This window comes from Carcharhinus amblyrhynchos, chromosome 19 (genome assembly GCF_965287045.1).
Source record: "Carcharhinus amblyrhynchos chromosome 19, sCarAmb.v2.hapA, whole genome shotgun sequence".
NCBI lineage: Eukaryota > Metazoa > Chordata > Chondrichthyes > Carcharhiniformes > Carcharhinidae > Carcharhinus > Carcharhinus amblyrhynchos.
This window is the reverse complement of record NC_137342.1, coordinates 46,522,161-46,549,747: the sequence shown is the minus strand read 5'-3', so window position 1 is coordinate 46,549,747 and position 27,587 is coordinate 46,522,161. Positions and strand designations below refer to the sequence as shown.

The window sequence follows — 27,587 nt, the reverse complement described above, 5'->3', positions numbered from 1 at the left end:
TGCTCCTTGATGGTATCAGGTGCAATGTTTTGACCCAAAGACAATGAAGAAATGGTAAAAAAAATGGCAAAATGAGTTGAGAGGTAATGGCACTCTTACCATGTTGCTGCTCTTGTCCTTGACAGTGGTAGACATGGTAGTGCTGGAGGACACCGTCAAAGCAAACTTTCTTGAAACATTGGAAATCAAGGAAATTGGATCGAAACCTGCTTTGAGTGGCCGCCGGTGCCTGTTCATGGCTGGACGCTGGCTTTAATCCAGGTTCAGGAGACTTCACTCCCCAAATAAATGTAATATTGATTCAACTCTAGAAAGAACTAATGTGACTAAGCGCACAAGTTTATCTGCAACAGCACCTGTCATCAATCCAAATCTCCCAAAGACGGGCACTGGTAAGTCACTAACAGAATGATTGGAAATCATTACACTTTTTTTTCAGTGAAATGTAGAGACGATGGGTGGGATTTTATGGCCTTGATTGACCTGAGACCGGAAAATCCCGCCCGAGGTCAACAGCCCTCCCATTGTCTGCTCCTCGCCCGCTCCGATTCCCGTGATGGGCAGGGCGGTAGAATTCCAGCGAATTAATTCATAGTCTCATAGAATCACTGCAGTGCAGAAAGAGCCCATTTGATCCATCCAGCCAAATTAACTGTTATAGCACTTTTCCTCCATATCTGTGCATCAGGGAGTCCAAATTTATACAGAGAGGTCATTTTCCAGATTTTATAAACTTATATTTACAGTCACAAATTAATGCATCACCGAGAACATATTTAATTGGAGCTAAACAAGAATCCAACTGAGCCTTGAACAAATAGAACAGCTTATGAGCAATGGTGCTCTGGATGTGTTCTTCATTCATAACTTGACATGCTTCATCATTATTAATATTTGTAGAGTAGCTTCCCTCACTGGTAGCTGTAATTTTAATGTTTTTTCAAATCCCCCAATTTCTGTTCAAGAGCGACAATGAAGAATCTACAAAGCAAAAGAGGCGGGAGTAAAATCAATCAGGTTCCAAAGTGGTTATAATCCAACGTTACAGAGAACATCATCATGTTTACATAACCTCTGCAGCTTATTTGCAGGTTTGGTAACGTGCAAATATTGACCACAGCTAAGGGCAAAGTATTAAGCGGAGTCAAGAAAGGGACTTCAAATGTAACCTTTCCAGTTGTTTTGCCTGAATTTATAAGTGAACTGCCAGCCGTTGTGTCTGGTGTTGGCACCATCAGTGTGGGCACCGCAGGCAGCATGAAACACCTCGTCCTCTTCGCCTGGTTCCTCTTCATGCCCGAAGTACAAAGTCTTGAAATAATTGCCGGTGACTTTTCCGATGTGAGTGTCAGTGCCGTTGCAGTGTTGACACATTGCCCGGCCTTTGTTTCTTATTTTTAAGAATGTGATCATTCAGGACTAGAGGGCACAGCCTCAAGATAAGGGCGGGGTGGGCAGTCTAGATCAGAGTTGAGGAGGAACTTCTTCACTCAAAGGGTGGTGAATCTCTGGAATTCTCTGCCCCTTGAAGTGGTGGAGGCTACCTCGCTGAATATATTTAAGTCACTGGTAGATAAGTTTCTGATAGACAGGGGAATTAAGGGTTATGGGGAGAAAGCGGGAAAGCAGAACTGATCCACTTCAGATCAGCTATGATCTTATTGAATGGCAGGGCAGGCTCTGGGGGCTAGATGGCCTACTCCTGCTCCTATTTCTTATGTTCTTATCATTAACATTGTGCATCAAAGTTTGCAAGTGAATATCTGAATTAAAGGTTCCATTGTGTTGCTGTGATTTGAAAACTGAATTATTTTTATGTTTCGGAGATTGATTTTTTTTTCCTCCAACCATTTTTTGCTTTAACTGAGGATGCAGAGTTTCTCAACACTTTGCATAAGTATTCTTTATCACTTTGGTTAGAGTCATTTTTCCGAACGTAGCTTTTTAAATATTCATGCCCGAATTCTGGGTGTCGCTGAGTTAATTACCCACCCCTAGAATCATAGTATCCTACGGTGCAGAAAGAGGCCCTTCGGCCCATCGAGTCTGCACTGACCATAATACCACCCAGGCCCTACCCCCATATCCCTACACATTTACCCACTAATCCCTCTAACCTACACATCCCAGGACACTAAGGGGAATTTGAGCATGGCCAATCAGCCTAACCCGCACATCTTTGGACTCTGGGAGGAAACCAGAGCACCGAATCCACGCAGGCACAAGGAGAATGTGCAAACTCCACACAGACAGTGACCCGAGCCAGGAATTGAACCCAGGTCCCTGGAGCTGTGAAGCAGCAGTGCTAACCACTGTGCTACTGTGCAGCCCCTAAATGCCTTTGAAAAGATGACGATGAACCACTTTCTTAATTATGACTGAGAGGCTTACTAGAGATATTTCAGAGTCAACCACATTTCTGTGGAGTCACATATAGGCCAGACCATGTAAGGAGAACAGATTTCCTTCCCTAAAAGGCATGAGTGAATCAGTTGGATTTTTGTGTAGGTTTGGTTGTTTTATACTTGCTCTTACTGAGACAAGCTTTTTATTCCAAATGTTAGTTAATTCATTGAACTTATTCCCCAAATGTCATTTGAATGCATATCAATTGATCACCAGTTTTGTTTTTAAGTTTAAGTTTATTCATTAGTGTCACAAGGAGGCTCACACTAACATTGTAATGTAATTGCTGCGAAAATCCCCTAGTAGCCACACTCGGGTGCCTGTTTGGATACACTGAGTGAGAATTTAGCACGGCCAATGCACCTAACCAGCACGCCTGTGAGGAGGAAACCGGACCACTCAGAGAAAACCTACATAGACACGGGGAGAACATGCAGACTCCATACAGACAGTGACCCAAACCAGGGATTGAACCAGGGTCCCTGGTCCCCTATGAGGCAGCAGTACTAACCCCTGTGCCGCCCATCAGTTCTTGCTTCTGGATTACTCGCCCAGTAATGGTACCATTCCCTGTATTTTGTACAACAAGAACAAAATACTAAAACAATTAAATAAATCCATGTGATTGGATCATGTTACATTGTTCATTACTTAGGATTGTGAGGTTTAACATAGGATCTAGTATTGAGCATTTTCTTAATTACTTTTCAATCTGAGGGGTGCAAAGGTCTCTCAGTGTTGGGGGAGATCTGTTAATGAAACTTGTTCTTAACTAATAAGAGATCTACATCATTCAACCTCAATAACAAACTTATTTCTTTATGTATCAGCACCTTGGAGCTCCCACATTGGATAAGATTGCAGATGGTCCTCCTGTAAATACAAACCGATATGAGAGACGCCATAAGGTATGGTTAAATCCATTGGCTCTGACAGCGACATACTTCACTGGTACAGACCGGTTGTCTGGTTGAATCAATACCTGCACTAATGGAGGGTGATTTTAAAAAAAAGATTTGATGCAGCTCAAAGATTTTCACTGACTCTGGGGACAAGAATGGTTGAAATCTCTTCAGTTGCATCAGAAACTGTGTAAAAGCTTTGAGACAGCATATAATTATGATGTTTTATACACAGCAACATGGGAAATCATTCCCCTCCAATGTCCACTATGAACTAAAGATTAAAATTACATTCATTACCACAGCAGCTTGTTAGTTTGCGTATAATGGTTGTTTTTTCTTTCACCTTTTCAATTTTCTTAACCCTTTCCTCTTGCTCTATTTAAGGTGCTGATTCTTAACATTGATGTAGCATCATTCACATCCTTAGAATGTCTCAGAACAATGTAAAGCCATTGAAGTAGCATTGGAGGTGGAATTACAGTAGCCAATTGCACACAGCAAACTCCCACATACAGTAACCAGTTGATGACTAGATCTTTTTTCAATAATGTTGGTTAAGGAATAAACATTGGCCAATACACCAGGGTAATTCCCCCTGCTCTTCTTTGATTTATAATAAGTGAAACTACTGAACCGAGGCTGCTTAGGTCATTTAATGGCAGCACTTTGAGTTAATTTGATTTATTATTGTCACATATACTGGAATACAGTGAAAAATATTGTTTCTTGCATGCTATACAGACAAAGCACACAGTTCATAAAGTACATAGGGGAGAAGGAAGAGAGAGGGTGCAGAATGTAATGTTACAGCCATAACTAAAGTGTAGAGAAAGATCAACTTAACATAAGGTAGATCCATTCAAAATTCTGATGGCAGCAGGGAAGAAGCTATTCATTCCTGATTTAGTTAATTAACTGAATTTCAATTCAGGACTGGTCTTGAACTCATGTCTTCACAATCTTTAGTCCAAGTTCTGGATTACCGCTCTAGTAATAGAGTTACTGTATCACTGTACACTTGACACATAACACATGGAACTCTTTCTTTCCATTGGAACACAATTTTACAATCTGCTTATTCAGTAAAGGGACGAGCTGTGAATTTGAAGTTGTGCTGTTCTTTTTACCTTTCGGACCTTTTAGACGCTGTTGGTATCCCAACTCAAAACGTCAGCTCTTTTCTCTCCTTACAGATGCTGCCAGACCTGCTGAGATTTTCCAGCATTTTCTCTTTTGGTATCGCAGTAATGAGTGATGTGTTTGAACAACTTTGTGTGCAGTCTAGATCTAGGTCATAGCGGATGGGAGTGCAGACAAAAAGGTCACCATAACTTTGTACAAATTACAAAGGGCAAAATGATGGTGCTAATGGAAATGAACCAAAGTTCTCACAGCTATTTTATGCAATTAGGCACAGTATTAGGGTAGAGTAAAAGTATTGTACTCTGCATTTGTTCTTTTCAATGTCTAACCTCAGAGTGTTTGTTTAGATGAATTTAAAGTTTATTCATTCGTATCACAAGTAGGCTTACATTAACACTGCAATGACGTTATGCTGAAAATCCCCTGGTCACCACAGTCCAGCACCTGTTCGGGTACACTGAGGGGAAATTAGCATGGCCAATCCAGCTAACTCGCATGTCTTCCGGACTGTGGGAGGAAACTAGAGCATCCGGAGGAAGCCCATGCTGACACAAAGGGGAATGTAAATCTCTACACAGGCAGTCACCCAAGCCAGGAATCAAACCCAGGTCCCTTGCTCTGTGAGTCAGTGCTAATCACTGTGCCACCGTGCCATCCCAAGGGATGAGGGAAATGGGTATCAAATAAGAAAAAAAGTACTCCATTATCCAAAAGAATGGCTTTGATTTTTATAGAGTCCCTACACAGTGCAGAAGGAGGTCATTCAGCCCATCGAGTCTGCAGCAACTCTTTTAGGCTTGGCCCATAACCCCACTTATTTACCCCTAACCTTTGAATACTAATGGGTAATATAACATGGCCTATCAACCTGACCTACACATCTTGACATGCTAATTAATGTATTACCAGAGCATCCAGGGGAAACCCACACAGACACAGGGGGAATGTCCAAACTCCATACAGTCACCGAAGGCCAGAATTGAATCCTGGTCCCCGGTGCTGTAAGGCAGCAGTGCTGACCACTGTCACCATGCTGCCCTAAGGTAAAGTTGTCATAATCCCAGATGACCACAGGCCACTGGCAGGGATTTAACCTGAGAATCACCATACCTCAGGTGAGCAGCGGGATTGAGAAGACAGAGCCTTCATGAATAACCTCAGCCGGTACGGGAACTGAACCCATGCTGTTGGCATCACTTTGCGTCACTAACCAGCCATCCAGCCAACTGAGCTAAACCCAGTTTATGGGCACAGAAATCTTTATTTTGCTTACTTGTCTAAGGTGAGACCTAAGTGACTATCGTGAATATTATTATTAGGGAGAAAGTATTTTAAAATCTGAAAGTCCCCACTTTGATGGATGGGAACGGTGTTAAGAAAGTTTATTTCTCGTTGCAGAGAAAATGTCACTTCTGATTTGCAGGCAATATACAAATTGTCAATGTTTAATTCTGTCTGATGTAGGTCAGTGAGAGATTGTTGATTTTTGTTTCATTCAGGAAAAGAGAAAGGCAAAGTTTTACGATTTCAGTGATGCAAAACTTTGCTTTTTCTCTTTTGTGTGTGTATCAAATACTTTGGCTTTTGGACTTTGCAATGTGTCTAACTGTTGATTGACTGATGTGGCTTATCAAACATAAGTGAGGGTTCATGGCCTTGCTGATGGAAAGATTGAATGAGGGTGAAATAGGTCAAATGCGAATAAAAAATCTTGCTCTTTACAATGGTGAGCGAGAACACTGTGCATCTCAGAGATAAGGAATTGAATGAGAATTGAACGAGATGAAATGAAAGCCTCCTCTCTTTCCTGTTAAAGGGTCTGAGTGAGTTTGCACATTGTTAAAATTAATCCACAGTCCAAAACAATTCACTTCTTTTAACTCAGCATCATCAGAAAATAAGTGAGTCACCATGTGTTGTGCATCATGTCTTCAACTCGAATGAATATAGTTTGTGCCATAACTTCCAAGTACAAGTTAATAATGGCTTAGACAAATGGTCATCTCTGACTGCAGAGAGTGTCCAGCTCAATAGTCAATCTCCTTAACCAATAAGATGAGATTTAAGGATAGAGAAAGGAACAATGGAATGTGTGCGTGTGCGTGTAGAAATTAAAGTCAAATCAGCACAAAGACAAACAAAGAGAGGGAAAGAACGTTTGCAGTAAAAGAGAGGGAGAAAGGACAAGCAAGAGAAAAATGTTCCATTTAACATTTGAAGCTTTTTGAATCTCTAAGAACTTAATATTTACAGGAGTGAGGAACAGTGGCTTAAATTGTTCCCTATCTGGGCCAGAGAGATTGCCATGTTTCAGTATATTGAGAAATTTCAGTCAGTATTTGAGGCACACTGCTGGTCACAGACCTCCAGTTTAAAAAACAAGCCCCTACAACCACCCTCTGGCTTCTGTCAAGAAGCAAATTTTGTATCCATTTAGATACCTCATCCTGAATCCCATGAGATTTAACCTTATGCAACAACCTACCATGCAGTACCTTGTCAAAGGCCTTGCTAAAGTCCATGTAGACAACATCAACTGCATTGTTGATGGTCTATTGTCGAACCAAAGGTTGGCACAGTGGCACAGTAGTTACCACTGCTGCCTCACAGCACCAGGGAGCCGAGTTCAATTCCCAGCTTGGGTCACTGTCTGTGCGGAATCTGTACGTCTTCCCCATGACTGCACTTGTTTCCTCCCACAATCCAAAGATGTGCGGGTTGGATGGATTGGCCATGCTAAAATTGCCCCTTAGTGTTAGGGGGACTAGCTAGTGTAAATGCATAGGGTTATAGGGATAGGGCCTGGGTAGGATTGTAGTCAGTGCAGACTCGATGGGCCAAATGGCCTCTTTCTGCACTGTAGGAATTTTATGATTCTATGATTCTTCAAAATGAATATAATTGTGAAGAAGCTGGACTTGCATCATCTTTTATTACTGGACTGAGAGGCTTAACAATAATGCCCTAACCATTTTAGGGGTTGTGGATTTTAAACAAAAGGATTCTGTGGGTTGTACGCGTAGATTCAAAGTAACGCACAACTGGTTTATTAAAAAGCTGTTCTCTGCAACGAATGCAAACTGAAAGTAAACATCAGCCTGTGAAATATCCTGATGATATCACCATCAAATCAACTCTTAAAACAATCAAACAACGACTTAAATACATAATAACCCTCCCCTCTTTGTGGAGTCTGCCTCGCTAAATATTTTTAAGACGCGGGTTGATGGGTTTTTGATAAGCGAGGGGATTAAGGGTTATGGGAAGAGGGCGGGAATGTGGAACTGAGCCACGACAGATCAGCCATGATCTTATTGAATGGTGGGGCAGGCTTGAAGGGCTAGATGGCCTACTCCTGCTCCTATTTCTTATGTTCTTATGTTGTCATGACAACAAATTACTATGATGTTCCCAGTAGGATTAATAATATTCTAGATTCCATCATTACTCACTATACACAGTCAATAAGAAAGCCAATCAGGAAGATGTGTATTTCTCTTTGGTTTTATACAACGTTCTAGAATTGGATGTCCTTGAGTCTGGAAGTATAATTTGGAACTTTAGTAGACACTTTGTCTCTTGGAACTAATCCTGCATCACTTTCACATGACATAGCAACTAAGACACAATCATCAACCAACTTAGATTTAACTAAGTCTCCCGTAGCAGCATTCACTACAGTAGGGATTAAAGAAATTGGTACTTCTGAAGATGTTTCTGAGAAATCATTTTAAGGCGACAACAACTGATCAGCATAGCGTCACCAAATTAGTTCATCTTCGATTTGAACCATGTAAGAATTTGGACCTGTTTTTGCTAGAATTTGGACCTGTTTTTGCTAAAATTATGGCTGGCACCCATTTCTCGCTCGTGGCATAATTACATACAAACACTCAATCTCCTTGTTGAAATGAGCATTGCTTTGCCTACACCTCTCATCTGGCAACATGAAATTATTGTTGATGCTTGACTATCTCTGAATTTTTCAGAGGTAAAAACAAATCAAATATAGTTCTCAGCTTCCTCTTTAAGAGTAGTAATGTGGGTGAACCTTGGGTAGTCATAGTGTGCCATAAAGATGATGTGATAACGAACCTTGCTCTCCTGAAGCTTTTAATGAATGTTTCAAGGACTGTACAAATATTTCTATTGGTTAACGGATGATCAGATGTGGATTTTTCTATGCTGAATACCATTTACTTTGAGATAATCCTTAAACTCTTGTGAAGTAAATTGTGAATTATTATCGCTAACACTCTGTTCAAGTTTACCAAATATTGCAAAACTTTTGTTCAGTTGTAGTAGACCTCGTGATGACAACTTTTGGTCACTTTGAGTGTTCATCAGTTAAGACTAAGAATATGTAATTCTTAAATAGACCAGCAAAGCCTACATGCCTTCATTGCCATGGCACTTTAGGCCACACCCAAGACTGTAGAAGGGACAATGACCGTGTCTTTCTTATTCATGCACCTGATGCACATTATACCATTTTTTCTTTAATCTGAGCCATCAAAAATAACTAAGTTCTAATCCCTTCATCTGAACTACACAAGGATGTCCTTCATGTAGTTATTCAAGAAGTCTTCCACCCAGACTCAGGTCTCTTCACCCAGATTCCCCACAATAGACGGTCAACTCAGGACTTCTTTGGCACAGTTTCAAGTCAGGATGTGTATGATTCATCCCAGCTATTGTTCACTTCAATATCAAATCCATCACCTTCCCCATCACAGGATCAATTCAGGTATGTCTCTGAACTTGAGAAGCCATCACAGGCAAATGATCTACTGTGAAAAGTAACAAATATTAACAAAACTAATTGGTGGCAGCTATTCAATAGGTAAAGGCAAGTGTGATAATGTATTAGCATAAGCATAACACTCTGATGATATTTTATGTCATAGAATTGTGCAGACAAGTCATTGTAAGTTTTGGTTCCTGGCTTTGCTGGAGCAAATCGTAGGTTTTACTTCCTATTGTACAGAGAAAAGTTGATACGAGCAATTCTTTGCAATGTTGTTCATTTGTACAAAGTAGGAATGTCTGTGATGATGGTGGGGTAAGGGGGGGGGGATGATTGGGAGGGGAATGCTGGAGATGATCGGGCAGGTGAAGGGGATGGAGATGCGAGGGATGACCTCGAGGGTGGGAGGCAGGAGAAGGCTGGAGATACCTCCATGGTGGAGGGAAGGGAGATTACTTTTTGTTTCAATGATTGGGCATCTTTTTTAAAAGGTGGAGCTGCTTTCTGGCTCTAAAAGTCCCCACCTGGCCAGACTGACGGTACTAACTATGCCCACTCTTCTTGATGCAGTCAAAGTTTCAAGATTGGGAAAGAAAGCCAGGCTGTGAAGCTGGAGAATTCTATGCCAATTTCCTCATAGAACTAATACTTGGCAAATTCTCATAAAATTCTGCCATCAATGTTTTTTCTTCTACTTAGGAACTTTTCTAAGTTTTTAAATGAAACAAAGTCCCATCCTCACTGCCAGTTTTCTTATCATAATGTCCTAGCTATGTTAGGAGTTGTGGGTTTCAAGCAAAAAGAAAATGCAGTGTTTTGCACGTGTAAATTCAAAGTAACGCTTGTTATTGAAATGTTGTTCTGTGCACAGAATACAGATAGAAATTAAATAACTGCCCAAGAAACACCCTAATGACATCACCATTAAATTATGGGATCATCTCTTAAAGCAATCACACAACCACTTAAATATATACCAACAGACTAGTTGAGAAATGATATATCCCAATCAATGCTACAGTTGTGCCCTGGTAAATGAACGGAGAGTTTCACTTAACTGCTTCAGAAAAGCAAACCTCTGCCAACTGAGCCTGGCCAAGATGTTGAAGGCCCACCACTGAGCTGAGCCTGAATACAAATGTCAACTTTGATCTTTGAATCAAGAGCTCAGAGTTGCACAGTTTAATTCATAGAATTGCATTAGCAATATTACTGAAACAACGTAATAGCTCCCTGAATTTGAGCATTGCCAATGTTAACAAATTCATAAAGTACCTTTTTCATTAATTAATACTTGCTTCAGCTCAAAGCAGCATTCTCTAATGACACCAATGAGTTACCTTTGCTAAACGTGCGGCAAATATTGTTTTACCATTTTACTTTTGTATTTTTACAGAGAAGCGATGGCAGCAGCACAGAGGAGGAGGTGGGATTACCTTTTCTTGTTGTCCTGTCGTGTTTGAATTTGCTGACCAGTTTAACCATTATCTATCTACTGATCATGATGTTTGCATGACTAGTCGGTTATTGACATTTTTCCTTCTACTGGTACTTCACTTTTGTAAATAATTTATATGTACAAGTTTCACAAATTTTCTTGTCTTTCATCTATCATTTGTCGCAGAATTGTAGAATCCCTACAGTGTGTCTGTGTCCTTTACTGAAAGGTTGATTATCCATTGAATAAAATGAAATAGCTCTTTGAGATAATTTTCTCCCCCATTGTGTAAGTGAAATTGATTATTTCCATTGTAAATATTATGTGCCTCTTTCAGAGATCAGAGGAGACTTCTGATGGACGGATAAACAAATAAGTAGAGAGATGGGTAAATGTGGAAACCCAGCAATGTGGGCAGTTAAAATTTTCCAATTTATCTACCCACCCTCAGTTTAAAGTTTATTTATTATTGTCACAAGTAGGCTTACACTAACACTGCAATGGAGTTACTGTGAAAATTCCCTAGTTGCCGCACTCCGGTTACACTGAGGGAGAATTTAGCACGGCCAATGTTATATAACCAGCACGTCTTTTGGACTGTGGGAGGAAACCAGAGCACCTGGAGGAAACCCAGGCAGACACAGGATCTGACAGGCTCATACTTTACCCTGTTAAACTGGGTCAAGCTAAAAGCAATTGGTCTCTGTCACACCACTGGGAACTGACTGCAATTTTCCCTGGGTGAACAAAAGGACAAAGAAAATTACAGCATAGGAACAGGCCCTTCGACCCTCCAAGTCTGCACTGACCATGCTGCCCGACTGAACTAAAACCCCCTATCCTTCTGGAAAGAACAAACAAAGTTATAGCACAGATTTGCATGAGTTTCCTGTTAGGGTAACTCAACGAAGAGTATTTGGGCTGGAAAGGGGCCCCAGAAGATTTTTTTTTTAATGTTTCATTTCAGTCAAGGATCCAGGAGAAGTATTGCTCTGGGCAATCTGAGACGTTGCCCATGATGGTCTTATCTCCACGCCCTCAATCACAGAACCTCATGGAAGTAATCTGCGGCTGATTCCCCAGTATTCCCATCCAACCAGCTCATGCAATTTTCCAACATTACCTGCCCAGATTCCACATGGAATATTAGGAAGCTGGATGTGGAAGTTAAGCAGGCTGTTAATTCAGGCTTAGTCTCATTCTGGCACTCACAGGAAATTAACTCACTGGTGTAAATTGCCAGCCAGAAATCCACTGACATTTAAAATCCAGATTATTATTTGACCTTTGGGACCAAGTTCCAAGTCTAGGCCCGGCAGTTGAGTTGAAAAGCTCTTGCCTTTGCCAACAGCAGTAAGCTGATGCCAAATATGTTTGAAACTTAAACTAGGTAGAAGTCCACAATACTAAAAACGCCCACATTTGGTTTTAGTTGTTCAACTCATTCAGAAAGTATGCACGGAAAGTGGGTCTGAGAAGCGATAATATCACTCAAGGGGAACTGTCTAGTAATGTAAAAGCTTCTTTGTGTTATCACTGACCCTGGGCAACAAGTTTCTGGGCAGCGATCACTTATTTTATTTTACAAATGAACACCCTCATTGCAGACAAATGTTAAAACCCTTTGTTTTGTCAAACAGGATCCCATTGATGAGCATGTCACCATACACAGTTATAAAGTTAAATCCATTATCACCTCACGCTTTGCTGAAACAGTCTTCAGCACTAAGGTAGTGAACAAGGAAACGAGTGCCCAGAATGTGGCGTTCAACATACAGATCCCAGAGGGAGCCTACATCTCCAATTTCACAATGTGAGTACTTACAGCAAGAAAAGCTGTCCATTTTAACAGCTCCTGGTGGGTGACTTTACAAACAGGTCCTAGTGCACAAAATGTTCTGAATCTCAGGATAAGATCCTTCACCTGTCTTCATCCTTTCTCTGTCAGGTGCTCTTCAACCTGTTACTATTTCTGGACTAGTCATTCAGGCACCAAGGTAATGGTCTAAGGACCCAAGTTCAAATCTCACCATAGAATCCCTACTGTGCAGAAGAAGGCCATTCGGCCCATCAACTCTGCACCAGCAACAATCCAACCCAGCCCCTATCCCCGTAATCCCAAATTGCAAATCCCTAATCTGCACATCTTGGGACAGTAAGGGGCAACTTAGCATGGCCAAGCAACCTGACCTGCACACCTTTGGATTATAGTGAAAGTGATTGGGCAGATAGTGAAATTTGAATTCAACAAAAGCTGGAACTAAGAGTGTAATGATAACTATGAAACCATTGTCGATTGTTGTAAAAACCCATCTACTTCACTGATCTACAATCCCAACCTACCAGGTCTGGCCTACACAGCAATGTGGTTGAATTTGAAATGACTGAGCAAGTCATTCACTTCACAGGCAAACTGAGGATGGGTTTCCCATGAATAAAAAATGCTTTATCCCAATGTCGCTCGACAATTTCTCAACGGGGTATCGATTGGCAAACGCTCCCCAAGTCTTAAAATGAATACCCGTGGTTTATCTTCACGTGTGAGACTGAACAAAGGGGATTGGCAGGAAGTCTGATCAAACTTTGTCCCAACTGCTTCCAATGTCCGCACATCTACATTTTTCAGGAGGGTCACTGAATAGAAATAGGATTATCGAGTATTCCTCTCCCTACCCAAATAGTGGTGTGGCCAGAGGTATCACTGCCACTGTCACCTCAACTGAAACCTATGGCTCAAATGTGGGATCCACAGTTAATGTGGATTAGTGCAGCCCAGTGTGGAGCCTGTGCTGATACAGCCATGGAGGAATGTGATAGATTGGCCCCTGAGAGTCCATGGGGCCAATTATAAACTGCTCTGATGATCAAGTGGCTAAAGTTAGTCATCACCCCAAGAATGACAGCAGAAGCCGGTGTAGTCATGTGGTCCACAAGAGTTCTGAGACAGCCTGAGCACTTTGACAGGAGATCAGCCAGTGACCAGGTTGAGCCAGCTGACAGTATGGTTTGTGGAGTCGGACAGAGAGAGGAAATGTCCCCTTTTCTCTCCTGCCTTGCCACTTCTCATTTGGCTCACGTCCGACTCCTGGATCAGGAGTGAGGGAGAGGAAGTAGGGGTCCATGCAGTGACCATTAGTAGCTGGGTGCCTTTGTGGGGACATTTTGCTAAATTTTTTTGCCGTTTATGAATATACCTACGAGATGGTTTTGATGGCACTTCACACCAGGCAGAGGCTGGACACCCACAACTATTGGCCCCCGAAGATCATGTCCAGGTCTTAGAATGAGCATAGAATCCAATCCTAATAGTTAAGCAAGGCTCTGTTCCCACCCATTCTGAGGCCTGCACAGAAATCAACGGGTGGCATTTTGTAGCCTCGTTTGTTGCGAAACCGTAAAATCCTGCCCGAAGTCAACAGACCTTCCCATGGTGTTCCCCCCCACCTCACCTGCTCCAATTCCCATGGCGGGCAGATGAGTAAAGTTCCACCTAAAGTCTTTAGCCACCGGTGAGCAGCATTGTTGGAAATTCGAAACGAGAATTGAATGCAATGCTGAATAGAGAGAGGGCTGATTCACTGCGAGCCCATTCCTCACCAGCGATGACCAAATTCACCCCCCTGTGTTTTTAATATCGGTTGTTAATCTAATCATAAAACGCAGTTGTAATATCTTAAAGCTTCAGTTAAAAATAAGTTTTTGAAGTAATGATTTATTGAAAAAAAAACCTGGGATGGAACTTTCCAGCCTTTCAAACAGGCAGGATTTTACGATCCCGCTGCAGTGAATGAAGATGTGGCTGAGCGCCAAATTCTCTGACCTCCCTCACTGAGGCAGCGGGGTGTGAACGGCCGGTAAGATCACACCCTTGATCAGTAAAGAACATTTTACTGAAAAGGATGATGTATTCTGTGAATTGGCTGGACTTTGGATCTTTCGTCTTTTTGTGTTTATTGGCTCATGTGAGTTGTTCTTTAGGCTGTTGACTTTTGAGTTTGACCGGTCAATATGTCCCGTTTTTAAAGTTTTAAATGCTATTAAGTTAATAGAAGTGCAGTTTTTAATGAAATTTCAAACTAAAATTAATTCTAGACATTGGTGAGAAGCAAGGCCTTTTTTTGTTGAAACTTTTCATCTTGCACTCATCAGGACATTGGCAAGCATATCAATGTCAGGGAAATCAACAAATGGAAGCATTTTAACATTATTTTATGGGGGGAATGTGAGCATTGCTGATAAGCTGGCATTTGTTGCCCATCCCTAATTGCCCTTAAACTGAGGCTGGTTAGGCATTACTATGGATCAGAATTCACATGTTGGCCAGATCAGATAAGGAAGACGAACTTCCTTCCCGAAAGGACATTAATGAGCCATAGAATCCCCACAGTGCAGAAGGAGGCCATTCAGCCCATCGAGTCAGTCCACAGTAATCCCATCCAGGCACTATCCCTGCAATATTTACCCCACTAATCCCTCTAAACCATGCATCCCGGGACACTAAGGGGCAATTTAGCATGGCCAATCCATCTAATCCGCACATCTTTGGACTGAGAGGAAACCGGAGCACTGGGAGGAAACCCATGCAAACACAGGGAGAATGTACAAACACTGCACAGGCAGTGACCCAAGCCGGGAATCAAACCCAGATCCCTGGAGTTGTGAGGCAGCAGTACTAACCACTGTGCCACCATGCTGCCAGATGGGTTTTTTACAACAGCCAACAATAGTTTAATGGTTGCTATTACTGAGACTTTATTCCAGATTTATGATAAATTCTAGCTGACATGGTGGGATTTGAACTCTTGTCCCCCGAGCATTAGCCTGGGCCTCTGGATTACTAGTCCTGTGATGCCCCTATATGAGAAGCTACATATTCTACAGCTGCAGGCAAAGCTGTCAGCATGCTATAGCTGGAACCAATGCTCAGAATTAAGTTTGAGTAAATTGTGCCTTTGAAAGCCAAATAAAGCATTGCCCATCAAAGGCAAATCAGCCACGCATAAACCAATTTATTTCAAATTCTTTGCACTATATATAGATTTGCAACCATAATTTACCATTTCACGAATTCTCAATTTTAACCATGTTGTCATGGAAAGATGTTAAGCACAAACCAAATGCTTCCCACAGTAAGAGCTGGAAAGTAAGAAGGCCATTTTCTCAGTGACTTCATGAGTAAATGAAGTGTTGCTTTCGGATGAGACATTAAACTGAGACCCTGCCTGACTTCCCAGGAGAATGTATACATTCCCATTGGCACTATGTTGGGGAGGTGATAGCCTAGTGATATTATCACTACACTATTAATCCAGCAACTCGGCTAATGTTCTGAGAACCTGGGCCACAGTAGATGGTGGAATTTGAATTCAATAAAAAAATCTGGAATTAATGATCTACTCAGGGATCAGTGTTGGGTCCATTGTCATTTATATTAATGATTTGGGTGAGAATATAGGAGGCATGCTTAGTAAATTTGCAGATGGCACCAAGATTGGCAGCATAGTGGACAGTGAAGAAAGTTATCTTCGATTGCAACAGGATCTTAATCAATTGGGCCAGTGGGTTGACGAAAGGCAGATGGAGTTTAATTTATATAAATGCGGGGTGACACATTTTGGTCGATTGAACCAGGGCAGGACTTAGTTAATGGTAGGCGTTGGGGAGAGTTAAAGAACATAGAGATCTAGGGGTACATGTTCATAGCTCCTTGAAAGTGGAGTCACAGGTGGACAGAGTGGTGAAGAAGGCATTTGGCATGCTTGGTTTCATTGGTCAGAACATTGAATACAGGAGTTGGGATGTCTTGTTGAAATTGTACAAGATGTTGGTGAGGTCACACTTGGAATACTGTGTGCAATTCTGGTTACCCTATTATAGAAAGGATATTATTAAACTGGAAAGAGTGCAGGAAAAGATTTACTCAGATGCTACCGGGACTTGTTGGATTAAGTTATAAGCAGAGGCTAGATAAACTGGGATTTTTTCTCAGGAGCATAGGAGGCTGAGGGGTGATCTTATAGAGGTCTATAAAATAATGAGGGGCACAGATCAGCTAGATGGTCAATATCTTTTCCCAAAGGCAGGGGAGTCTAAAACTAGAGGGCATAGGTTTAAGATGAGAGGGGAGGGATACAAAAGCGTCCAGAGGGGCAAATCTTTTACACAGAGGGTGTTGAGTGTCTGGAACAAACTGCCAGAGGTATAAGAACATAAGAAGAACATAAGAAATAGGAGCAGGAGTAGGCCATCTAGCCCTTCGAGCCTGCCCCGCCATTCAATAAGATCATGGCTGATCTGTCGTGGCTCAGTTCCACTTTCCCGCCCTCTCCCCATAACCCTTAATCCCTTCTCTTATCAAAAACCCATCAACCCGCTTCTTAAAAATATTTAGCGAGGCAGCCTCCACCACTTCAACGGGCAGAGAATTCCAGAGATTCACCACCCTTTGAGTGAAGAAGTTCCTCCTCAACTCCGTTCTAAACCGCCTCCCCTTTATCTTGAGGCTGTGCCCCCTAGTCCTACTGTCTTTTTTGAGCGGGAAGAGTCTCTCCACCTCTATCCTATCCATCCCATTCATCATCTTATACGTCTCAATGAGATCTCCCCTCATTCTTCTAAACTCTAACGAGTACAAGCCTAGTTTATTCAGCCTCTCCTCATAGCTCAATCCCCTCAACTCCGGTATCAGCCTAGTAAACCTCCTCTGCACTCCCTCCAGGGCCAAAATATCCTTGCGCAGGTGCGGCGCCCAAAACTGCACACAGTACTCCAGCTGCGGCCTCACCAATGCCCTATACAGCTGCAGCAAGACCTCCCTACTTTTATATTCAATCCCCCTCGCTATGAAGGCCAGCATCCCATTCGCCTTCCTGACCACCTGCTGCACCTGCAAGCTGGGTTTTTGCGATTCATGCACAAGGACCCCGAGGTCCCTCTGCACCGTCGCCTGCTGCAGTTTTTCGCCACGTAAGTAATAGTCCTTCCTACCATTCTTCCTACCAAAGTGGACCACCTCACACTTGCCAACATTAAATTCCATTTGCCATTTCCTGGCCCATTCGCCCAGCCTATCTAGATCCTTCTGCAGACTCTCCACACCCTCCGCACAATTTGCCGTTCCCCCAATCTTGGTGTCATCAGCAAATTTCGACACCCTGCACTCGGTTCCCTCCTCCAGATCATCTATATAAATGGTAAATAGCTGAGGCCCCAGCACCGACCCCTGGGGCACCCCACTAGTCACCATCCGCCAATCCGAATAGCACCCATTGACCCCCACTCTCTGCCTCCTATTTGACAACCAATCCTCTATCCACGCTAACACCCTACCCCCAACTCCATGTCCCCTGACCTTCTGCAATAACCTCTTGTGAGGTACCTTGTCAAACGCCTTCTGAAAATCCAGAAAGACCACATCCACCGGCTCTCCTCTATCCACTGCCCTAGACACATCCTCATAGAACTCCAGTAAATTTGTCAGACACGACTTCCCTTTAATGAAACCGTGTTGCGTCCGCCCTATCAAGCAATTCCCTTCAAGATGCCTCGCAATTTCCTGCTTAATGATGGATTCTAACATTTTACCTACCACAGACGTTAAACTAACCGGCCTATAATTCCCCGCCTTTTGCCTGGCACCCTTCTTAAACAACGGCGTAACATTAGCCGTTTTCCAATCTTCCGGCACTTCCCCGGAATCCAGCGACGTCTGGAAAATAACCACCAAGGCATCCACTATCACCTCCGCCATTTCTTTCAGAACCCTCGGATGCATTCCATCCGGTCCAGTCGAGCACCACCTCTCTAGTAACAGTAATGTCATTAAGACCCTCCATTCCTACCACCTTTCCATCGCTAACACCCGGCAAATTATTCACGTCCTCCTCCGTGAAGACAGAAACAAAAAAGTTATTCAAGACCTTCGCCATATCCCCATCCCCTACCACTAGCTCCCCTTTCTCATCCTCTAAAGGACCAACGTTCACCCTAGCCAGCCTCTTCCTTTTTATATATTTATAAAAACTCTTGCTATCCTTTTTTATATTAAGTGCTAGCCCAGCCTCATAGCTTCTCCTACCCTCCTTTATCAACTTCTTTGTCAATCTTTGTTGACATTTAAACCTTTCCCAATCCTCTTCTCGCCCACTGCTCTTAGAGGTGGGCACAATTCTGCCTTTTAAAAAGCATTTAGACAGTTACATGGGTACGGCGGGTATAGAGGGATATGGGCCAAATGTGGGCAATTGGGACTAGGTCAGGGACTTTTTAAAAAAAAAGGTAGATTGGACAAGTTGGGCCAAAGGGCCTGTTTCCATGCTGTAAACCTCTGACTCTACTGATGACCATGAAACCATTGCTGATTATCAAAAAAAACCCAACTGGTTCACTAATGTACTTTAAGGAAGGAAATCTGTCCGCCTTATCTGGTCTGGCCTACATGTGACTCCAGAGCCACAGCAATGTGGCTGCCTTTCAACTGCCTTTGGGCAACAAGGGATGGGCAATAAATGCTGGCCAGCCAGTGATGCCTATGTCCCATGAATGCATTAAAAAAGTTTGAAATAGAGCAGGGGACATTGCTCAATAATTAGTCCTCAATCAGCGTTACTATAAAAATTATTTGGTTATTATCATGTAGCGCTTTTTTTGGGATCTTGCTGTGCGCTGATTAGCCACCATGTTTCTTACAGTACAGCAGTGGCTACTTTTCAAAACTATTTCATTGGCTGCAAAGCGCTTTAGGTCATCCTATGGTCATGAAAGGTGCTGTAGGTAAGCAAGGCTTCTTTGTCTAAGTCATGCCGATCATTAAGCCTCAGGTTTGACCTAAAGGAGCACTGTGATTAACCTCCAAACCCCTGGGACAAAGATAGGGAAAATAGCCACGGTTCCCAGCCTTGTGGCCAGATTTTCCAGTCCTACCAGCGTTGCAGGCAGGATGGGAAAAACTGCAGAGCAACCAAACGTCAAGCGATGGTGGTGGGTCTGGGAAATCCCAGCCTTGGTCAATAGGCAGTGACCATAATAAGTTGGCGAGAGGTTTCTGTTTGCTTGTCCAACGTCCAATAACTTGCCCACGTTCAGTGTGAATTCTCCCGCGAGTCGCTGTAGCAACGTATTGGATGGCACTTGGGAATCGAGATCCCAGCCTGAAGTCTGACCTTTCAGGAGGTGAAGGAACAAAAGGGAGAAAAATCAATCTGGGCATGAGTCTTGTAAGTACCTAAGGAGCAGGTCTGGAAGTGAGTGTCTAGTTTGTTCCCTTGACTGGGAATGCGGCAGAGTTCGAGGCAATTATGATATAGAGAGAATGGGAAGAAAAAGTTAGATAATGAAGTCCAAAAGAAACATGTGTCATTACTGCAACAAAATTAATTAATATGCTTTCCATCTCTTGCATAGGACTGTGAATGATATAACATTTGTTGGATCTGTGCATGAAAAAAGTGTAGCGAGAAATCTTTTTGCACAAGCACGAGCTGAAGGCAAGGCTGCTGGGATGATCAGGTACAAGTTTCTGTGATATATCTGTTCTTTATTTGTATTACACACACTGGACAGAATACTCCAGCCACACTGGGGTAAAACCTGGAGGTTCCCACCTGGCTGTCAATGGGGTTTCACGTTGTCCACATCCCGCCTGTTAAAATTCCAGCAGCAAGGTGGATGGGAAAATACCCTCAACTGTTTCATCGTTGGGTGTCCCCAGTGGTTGAGTGGCCTCCAAACCCAACCAGTTACAAGTGGTGTACCTCAAGGATCTGTTTTGGGGCCACTGCTGTTTGTCATATTTATAAATGACCTAGATGAGGGTGTAGAAGGATGGATTAGTAAATTTGCTAACGACACCAAAGTCACTGTAGACAGTGAGGCTGGATGTTACAGTTTGCAGAGGGACATAGATAAGCTGCAGAGCTGGGCCGAGAGGTGGCAAATGGGGTTTAATGTGGAAAAGTGTGAGGTGATTCACTTTGATAAGAATAACAGGAGTACAGAACATAGGGCTAATGGAAGGACTCTTAGCAGTGTTGACGAGCAGAGAGATCGCGGGGTACGTGTGCATAGCTCCCTGAAAGTTGGCACCCAGGTTGATAAGGTTGTTAAGAAGGTGTACAGTGTGTTAGCTTTTATTGGTAGAGGGATTGAATTTCGGGGCTGTGAGGCCATGTTACAACTGTACAAAACTCTGGTGCGGCCACACTTGGAGTATTGTGTACAGTTCTGGTCGTTGCATTATAAGAAAGATGTGGAGGCATTGGAAAGGGTGCAGAGGAGGTTTACCAGGATGTTGCCTGGTATGGCGGGAAGGTCTTATGAGGAAAGGCTGAGGGAATTGAGGTTATTTTCATTAGAGAGAAGAAGGTTACAAGGTGACCTAATTGAGGCATACAAGATGATCAGAGGATTGGGTAGGGTGGACAGTGAGAGACCTTTTCCTCGGATGGTGATGGCTAACACGAGGGGACATAGCTTTAAATTAAGGGGTGGTAGTTATAGGATGGATATCAGAGGTAGGTTCTTTGCTCAGAGGGTAGTAAGGGCATGGAATGCCCTGCCTGCAGCAGTTGTGGACTCGCCAACTTTCAGGGCGTTCAAATGGTCAGTGGATAGGCATATGGATAACATTGGAATAGTTTAGGTTAGAGGATCATTAGATTGGTTCCACTGGTCAGCGCAACATCGAGGGCTGAAGGGTCTGTACTGCGCTGTAATGTTCTATGTTCTATAAAATGATTCTCTCCTTTCCTGTGTATGTTCTGCTCATTGCCCAATAAGATACTCAACCATCAAAACAAGATGTCTGTTGGGTAATTTATTGATGTTTAATAATTTATTCATGCTTTCCATGTTTAGCACCTCAGTCCGTGAGATGGAAAGTTTTAAAGCAGAAGTGAATGTACCTGGAGGGAGCAAAGTCAGCTTCGAACTTTACTGCCAAGAACTCCTACAACGACGACTGGGTCTATATGAACAGACTATCATTCTCCACCCAGGCAACTTAGTGAAACAGCTCCAGGTATTGCTGACATTCTTTCATTTGGACTGTGCAGTCTAGGAGTTTCACACTAACCAGGTGGCAAATATTCCAGAGTCATCGAGATTGCCAGCATAGAAACACGCCGCCCTTATTTTAAAATCCCTAAGCTAATCCCTGCATTTGGCCCATATCCCTTTATACCCATCTTACCCATGTAACTATCTAAATGCTTTTTAAAAGATAAAATTTTACCCGTCTCTACCACTACCTCTGGCAGCTTGTTCCAGACACCACCTTCTGTGTGAAAAAATTGCCCTCGAGACACTCTTGTATCTCTCCCCTCTCATCTTAAACCTATGCCCTCTAGTTTCCCTACCTTTGGGAAAAGATATTGACTGTCTAGCTGATCTGTGCAGCTCATTATTTTTTAGACCTCTATAAGATCACCCTTCAGCCTTCTATGTGCCAGGAAAAAAAAGGTTCCAGTCTATCCAGACTCCCCTTATAATTCAAACCATCAAGTCCTGGTAGCATCCCAGTAAATCTAGTTTGTTACCATTCTTTCTCCAACTTTTAACATCTTCCTTAAAACCCGCCTACCTGGCCAAACAATTGTTCACCCTTCTAATACCTTCTTCATTTGATTCAAAATCTATTGGGTCTGATAATAACTCTATTCAAGTGGACAGAGTTTGAGTGCATTAAATCTCACTCAATTTACACATGCATTGCACAGGTAATTTCCCTGAGAAAATGTGCTGTTATATTCAATGTAGGGGCTCCCAAACTGGAGTCTGCAGAGCACAACGGGATGGGGTGGCCAGTGCAGGTCTCAGAGCGAGGGATGAGTATCCAGCACAGGCCTCGATGGGTTGGGGAGTGGGGGTTGAGGGAATGATTATCAAGCGGGTCTCAGAGTGAGAAAGAGGGTGAATGTATGAGGGGATGAGGATGTGTGTGTCTGTGTGTGTCTGTGTGTGTCTGTGTGTGTGAGGGAGTGAGTGTTGTGTGTCTGTGTGTGGCTTGAATGTGCAAGGGAAGATGAGTGTGTGAGGGGCTTGAATGTGCGAGGGAAGATGAGTGTGTGAGGGGCTTGAATGTGCGAGGGAAGATGAGTGTGTGAGAAGATCAATGCGAGTATGTGTGACAGAGGGAGTGAATCTCTGTGATCATGGGGAGTTGAGTGTGTGAGAGGGGTTTTGAAGGTATGACGGGGCTGAGTGTGTAAAGGAATTAGCGTGTGTAAGAGAGGGTGGTGTGTGTGAGAGGGAGGGAGGGAGCTGTGTGTGTTTGAGAGAGAGGGAGAGAGATGTGTGTGCTTGTGAGAGAGAGGTGAGCGTGTGTGTGTGTCCAATATGGCTATCAGCTCTCCAGCATCACTCCTCCCATAAAAATTGACAAAAAGAAAAAATTATTTTTTTTTAATAAGAGAACCTTTTAGACTAACCACTTCTAAAGTGAGTACTATTTCCAGTGGTTAATGTTGAGGTCATGTGAGGATGGCTTGGCAAGAGGTTAATATGAGGGTCCATGCAGCTGGTGAATGTATTTGTGATTGTGGGTGCCTCTTCCCAATTCCTAATGTATACATAGATATAAATATCTATACCTTACATAAATTGTGAGTGGAATCGGCTACCGTCGATGGTGGTGGAGGCGAACTCACTGGGGTCTTTTAAAAGACTTCTGGATGAGTATATGGGATTTAATGGGATTGGGAGTTACAGATAGTTCTATGGCTTGGTAGGTATGGACGTGATCGGCGCAACTTGTGGACCGAAGGGCCTGTTTGTGCTGTAGTGTTCAATGTTCTATATAGCGAGAGAAACCCTGTTTACATTTACATTTGCTTTCTGTATTTGCATCTATTTTGCCCTCAAAGGGCCATCAATATTATGAGAATGTTTGGGGTTTCCTGTTGCCATTAAGGCATCTCCAGGAATTCCACAACTCAAAAGATTTGGGAAAGCAATCAGAACCTCTGATTTACCATGACTAAATAATTCAATGCTATTTTCATGACAAAGCAGTGTGGAAGTGTTTTAAACATTTGAGTCAGATTCGATAATTGTGTTCACTTGTGTGCAAAGAACAAGTCATTGGTGTTAATTGTTGACAGCTGGTTTGGCCTCCTCTAATTCACTCCATATTCCTCAGGCCCACTGTGAGTCTGAAGCTGCCTTGTAATGGAATGCCCACTTTATATAGCATTCAACATATAAATTACACAGCATGCTGTCTTCATGCAGACTGTGAAGCAAGAGAAAGGTGTAGATAAATGAAGATTAGACCTTTCTTTCTTCTTTCACCTTTTTACTTTGTTTATTCTTCAACTGGATGTGGGTATTGTTGGCAAGGCCAGTATTTGTTGTCTATCCCTAATTGCCAATGAACTGAGTGATTTGCTTGGCCATTTCAGAGGGCATTTAAGACTCAGCCACATTGCTATGGTCTGGAGTCACATGTAGGCCAGATCGGTTAAGGACAGCAGATTTCCTTCCCGAAAGAACAGGTGAACCAAACAGGTTTTCAAAGCAACTGAATGGTCACCATTACCAGGACTGCCTTTTTAATTACTGGTTTTCTTTTAATTAATTGAACTCCAATTCTACCAGCTGCCGTGGGGTGGGATTTGAACACACGTCCCAGAGCTTTAATCTGGGCCTCTGGATTTCTAGTCCAATGACATTACCTTCCCAGCCCTAAGACAAATGTCCTAGACCTTCCCCCAAGTTACTGAGCCTGAGGAAATGTTCAGCTAGTGCCATCTGTCACTGACTCATGTTAGGCAGCAGATCAGAAACTCCGAGGTATATTATGAAGTTAGCCTAAACTCTGACTGTTTCTGATTTTGGCATTAGGGTGAGCATAATGTGTTTCTTTCCAGGTTTGATTCGAATTACCCACAAGGAAGCTTTTATTAAAACAATCTTTACTTTTAACAACACAGGTAAAATATAATAAAAATAATTAACATAACTTTTACCAATTGGAAATATCTAAACATGACAAGGTATAATTCTTAACAACTAGCAATTTCTACAGTTCCAATGTAAGCAGTATCCCCATAGGCATAAATCCCATGTGTAAATCAGGACAAAAACAGATATGCTCATGTGGATGCTAGATTTCCAGCATTTTAACCCCTCTGGACAGAGACAGAAAGACACTTTCCTTCTGACTCCTATGCAGCAGTTTACAGAGAAGGATATATCACCAAACAGTAGAACTTTGGAGAAATAAGCCTAATCTCTAGCAGATCCCAGTCTCCAGATTTCGGAAAGACTCAAACTGTTCCTTTTTTACAGTTCCTAAAAGGCAACTGAGTTGGGTTTCTCTCTGTGAGCCTGGTCAATGCAGTCACCTGATATTGCTATCAATCAAGCCCTACTCTGCAAAACCCCAGGGCAAAACACTAAAAACAATGGAACAGCACAAATCCAGATTAAATCAAACATTCTAGCAATTAGGAACAATTATACCACTGCAGTAACAATACAAGGCTGCCGGATACAGACCCAGCAGCACCAGTGTTAGAACAGACTTAAAAAATTCCTGCACAGAAATATGACTCAAAAACATTTCTTAAAAGCATGGCATTATCACACTCAACAGTTCCTGTGTGACTGCAATACCTGGATTTCTCCACTTATTGCAGCTGTTTCTGAGAGGATGAGCAGGTTAGCAGCTAAGCTTTTCAAATTTCAGACTAATCTGGGGACAATAGGAGATTCACTAAACTAGATACCTAAACGTTCTCACTCCTGACAGCTCATTAGTTAGATATAACACATGCGTGGCACTGATTTGATCTGATTTAATTTGATTTGATTTATTATTGTCACATATATTGGTTAACAGTGAAAAGTATTGTTTCTTGTGTGCTGAAAAGACAAAGCATACCATACATAGAAAGGGAAATGAGAGAGTGAAAGATGTAGTGTTACAGTCATAGCGAGGGTATAGAGAAAGATCAACTTATTGTGAGAAAGGTCCATTCAAAACTCTGATGGCAACAGGGAAGAAGCTGTTCTTGAGTTAGTTGGTAGGTGTCCTCATACTTTTGTATCTTTTTCCCAATGGAAGAAGGTGGAAGGTAGAATATCCGGGACACTGAGGCAGCGGGAAGTATAGACAGTCAATGGATGGGAGGCTGGTTTGAGTGATGGAGAAACTGCAACATTTTGACCAGGTAAGTCGCATATTAGTTTCAATTTCTGCTGCAATAGCCAGCCTCACCTCATGCACCAATGGGGCCACTGTAACTGGTTCAACATCACTCAACTAGAGAACAGGAATGATTAGATTTCCTGCTCCTGATCCAGGGACCTGATTTCTTAGCAGGTCTGGCAACATCTGAGGAGAGAAACAGAGTTAACATTTTCGATCCATAGTTTGGGAGAAGCGTCATACAGAGTCAAAATATTAACTCTGCTTCTGTCTCCACAGATGCTGTAAAAAGTCTCACAATACCAGGTCAAAGTCCAACCAATTTATTTGATGGTAAACCTACAAGCTTTCGGAAACACTGTTGCTTCGTCAGGTGTGTGGAAGGTACTGATCAGAGAAGGGCATATAGAGGCATACGTAGTTTACAGAATACTGATTAGAATGTGAGTCCTTACAGCTAACCTTCCACACACCTGACGAAGGAACAGAGTTTCCAAAAGCTTGTGGGTTTACTATCAAATAAATTGATTGGGCTTTAACCTGGTGTTGTGAGACTTTTTACTGTGTTTACCCCAGTCCAACGCTGACATCTCTACATCATGTCCACAGATAGTGCCAGACCTGCCAAGTTTCTCCAGAATTTCCTGTTTTTATTTCAGAATTCCAGCATCTGCAGTATTGTACTTTGCTTTGATGATGTTGTTGACAATAATGTGAATATGTTCACATCCACCAAAAGTTACCATCTGCAGGAGAGGAAAAATAAAAGGTGGTTTGATATCATTAATTAATCGAGCAATCAATATTTTAAAAACGTAATCTATTTTTCCCTCAGGTTGATGTCTATATATTTGAGCCACAAGGTATCAGCCACATCGAAGCACCCAATATGCTTGGAGCACAGTTTGATGGGCTGATCCATATAACCAAAGGAGAAAACAAGGTAAACGTGAGTTACTGCTTCTAAAGGGGCTTTACAAGGAAAACTATTATGATGCACGACACTCCTGAATAACAAATGGCAGAGATCGGAAAGCAGTATTGCAATCATTTTGAATGTTCTATCCAAAGGCCTAAACTATTATTTCCAGCCTCTCAGAATCCTATATTATATTTATTTAGTATGTCACTGGTTGTCACATTTAGTTGTCATACTAGTTCAGTATGTAGGCCTACATTAATACTGCAATGAAGTTACAGTGAAAATCCCACACTCCGGTACCTGTTCGGGTACTCTGAGGGAGAATTTAGCATGGCCAATGCACCTAACCAGCACGTCTTTTGGACGAATGGGAGCACCTGGAGGAAACCCACACAGACGTGGGGAGAATGTGCAGACTTTGCACAGACAGTAACCCAAGCTGGGAATCGAACCCGGGTCCCTGGTGCAGCGCGGCAGCAGTGCCAACCACTGTGCCACCCCAATAACACTGGTCTTCCAGGTCTCAAAGACACTGGAGCTATTCCACCACTTCTTCAGTTGCTCACTGCGCAATGTCTTAGAGGTGAATTTGAAACATAAGATTTTTTTTTGAAAAAGCGAGTTTGTAAGTGCCAGAAATTGAATGTAAACGTAGGGATATCTGGTGGGCCACTCAGTGTCTGGCTGCTTAGTATGCAACCTTCCACTAGAACCATTTCCCAAAGAGCACCAAGCTGAAACATTTCTCTCTGATGATGAGTGACGTGCCAGACACATCCTGAATACCAAATGGCAGAGATCGGAATGCAGATCTGCAATTCTTTTGAATGTTCTACCCAAAGACTGAAGCTATTATTTCTAGCCCATCAGAATCCCCT

The 27,587-nt window shown here is 42.6% G+C and overlaps 1 protein-coding gene across 1 annotated transcript in view; it reads left to right on the top strand.

Annotated features, from left to right (window-relative positions):
• The first annotated feature begins 1,257 nt into the window (after positions 1-1,257).
• The window catches only part of itih2 (inter-alpha-trypsin inhibitor heavy chain 2), a 79,718-nt gene continuing 53,388 nt past the window's right edge, over positions 1,258-27,587 (top strand). The window contains exons 1-7 of the mRNA XM_080207908.1: positions 1,258-1,351; positions 3,247-3,314; positions 10,598-10,627; positions 12,280-12,452; positions 20,042-20,146; positions 21,494-21,656; positions 26,623-26,730. Coding sequence (XP_080064034.1) covers positions 1,258-1,351; positions 3,247-3,314; positions 10,598-10,627; positions 12,280-12,452; positions 20,042-20,146; positions 21,494-21,656; positions 26,623-26,730 — 741 coding nt within the window. The remainder of the gene's footprint in view (positions 1,352-3,246; positions 3,315-10,597; positions 10,628-12,279; positions 12,453-20,041; positions 20,147-21,493; positions 21,657-26,622; positions 26,731-27,587) is intronic.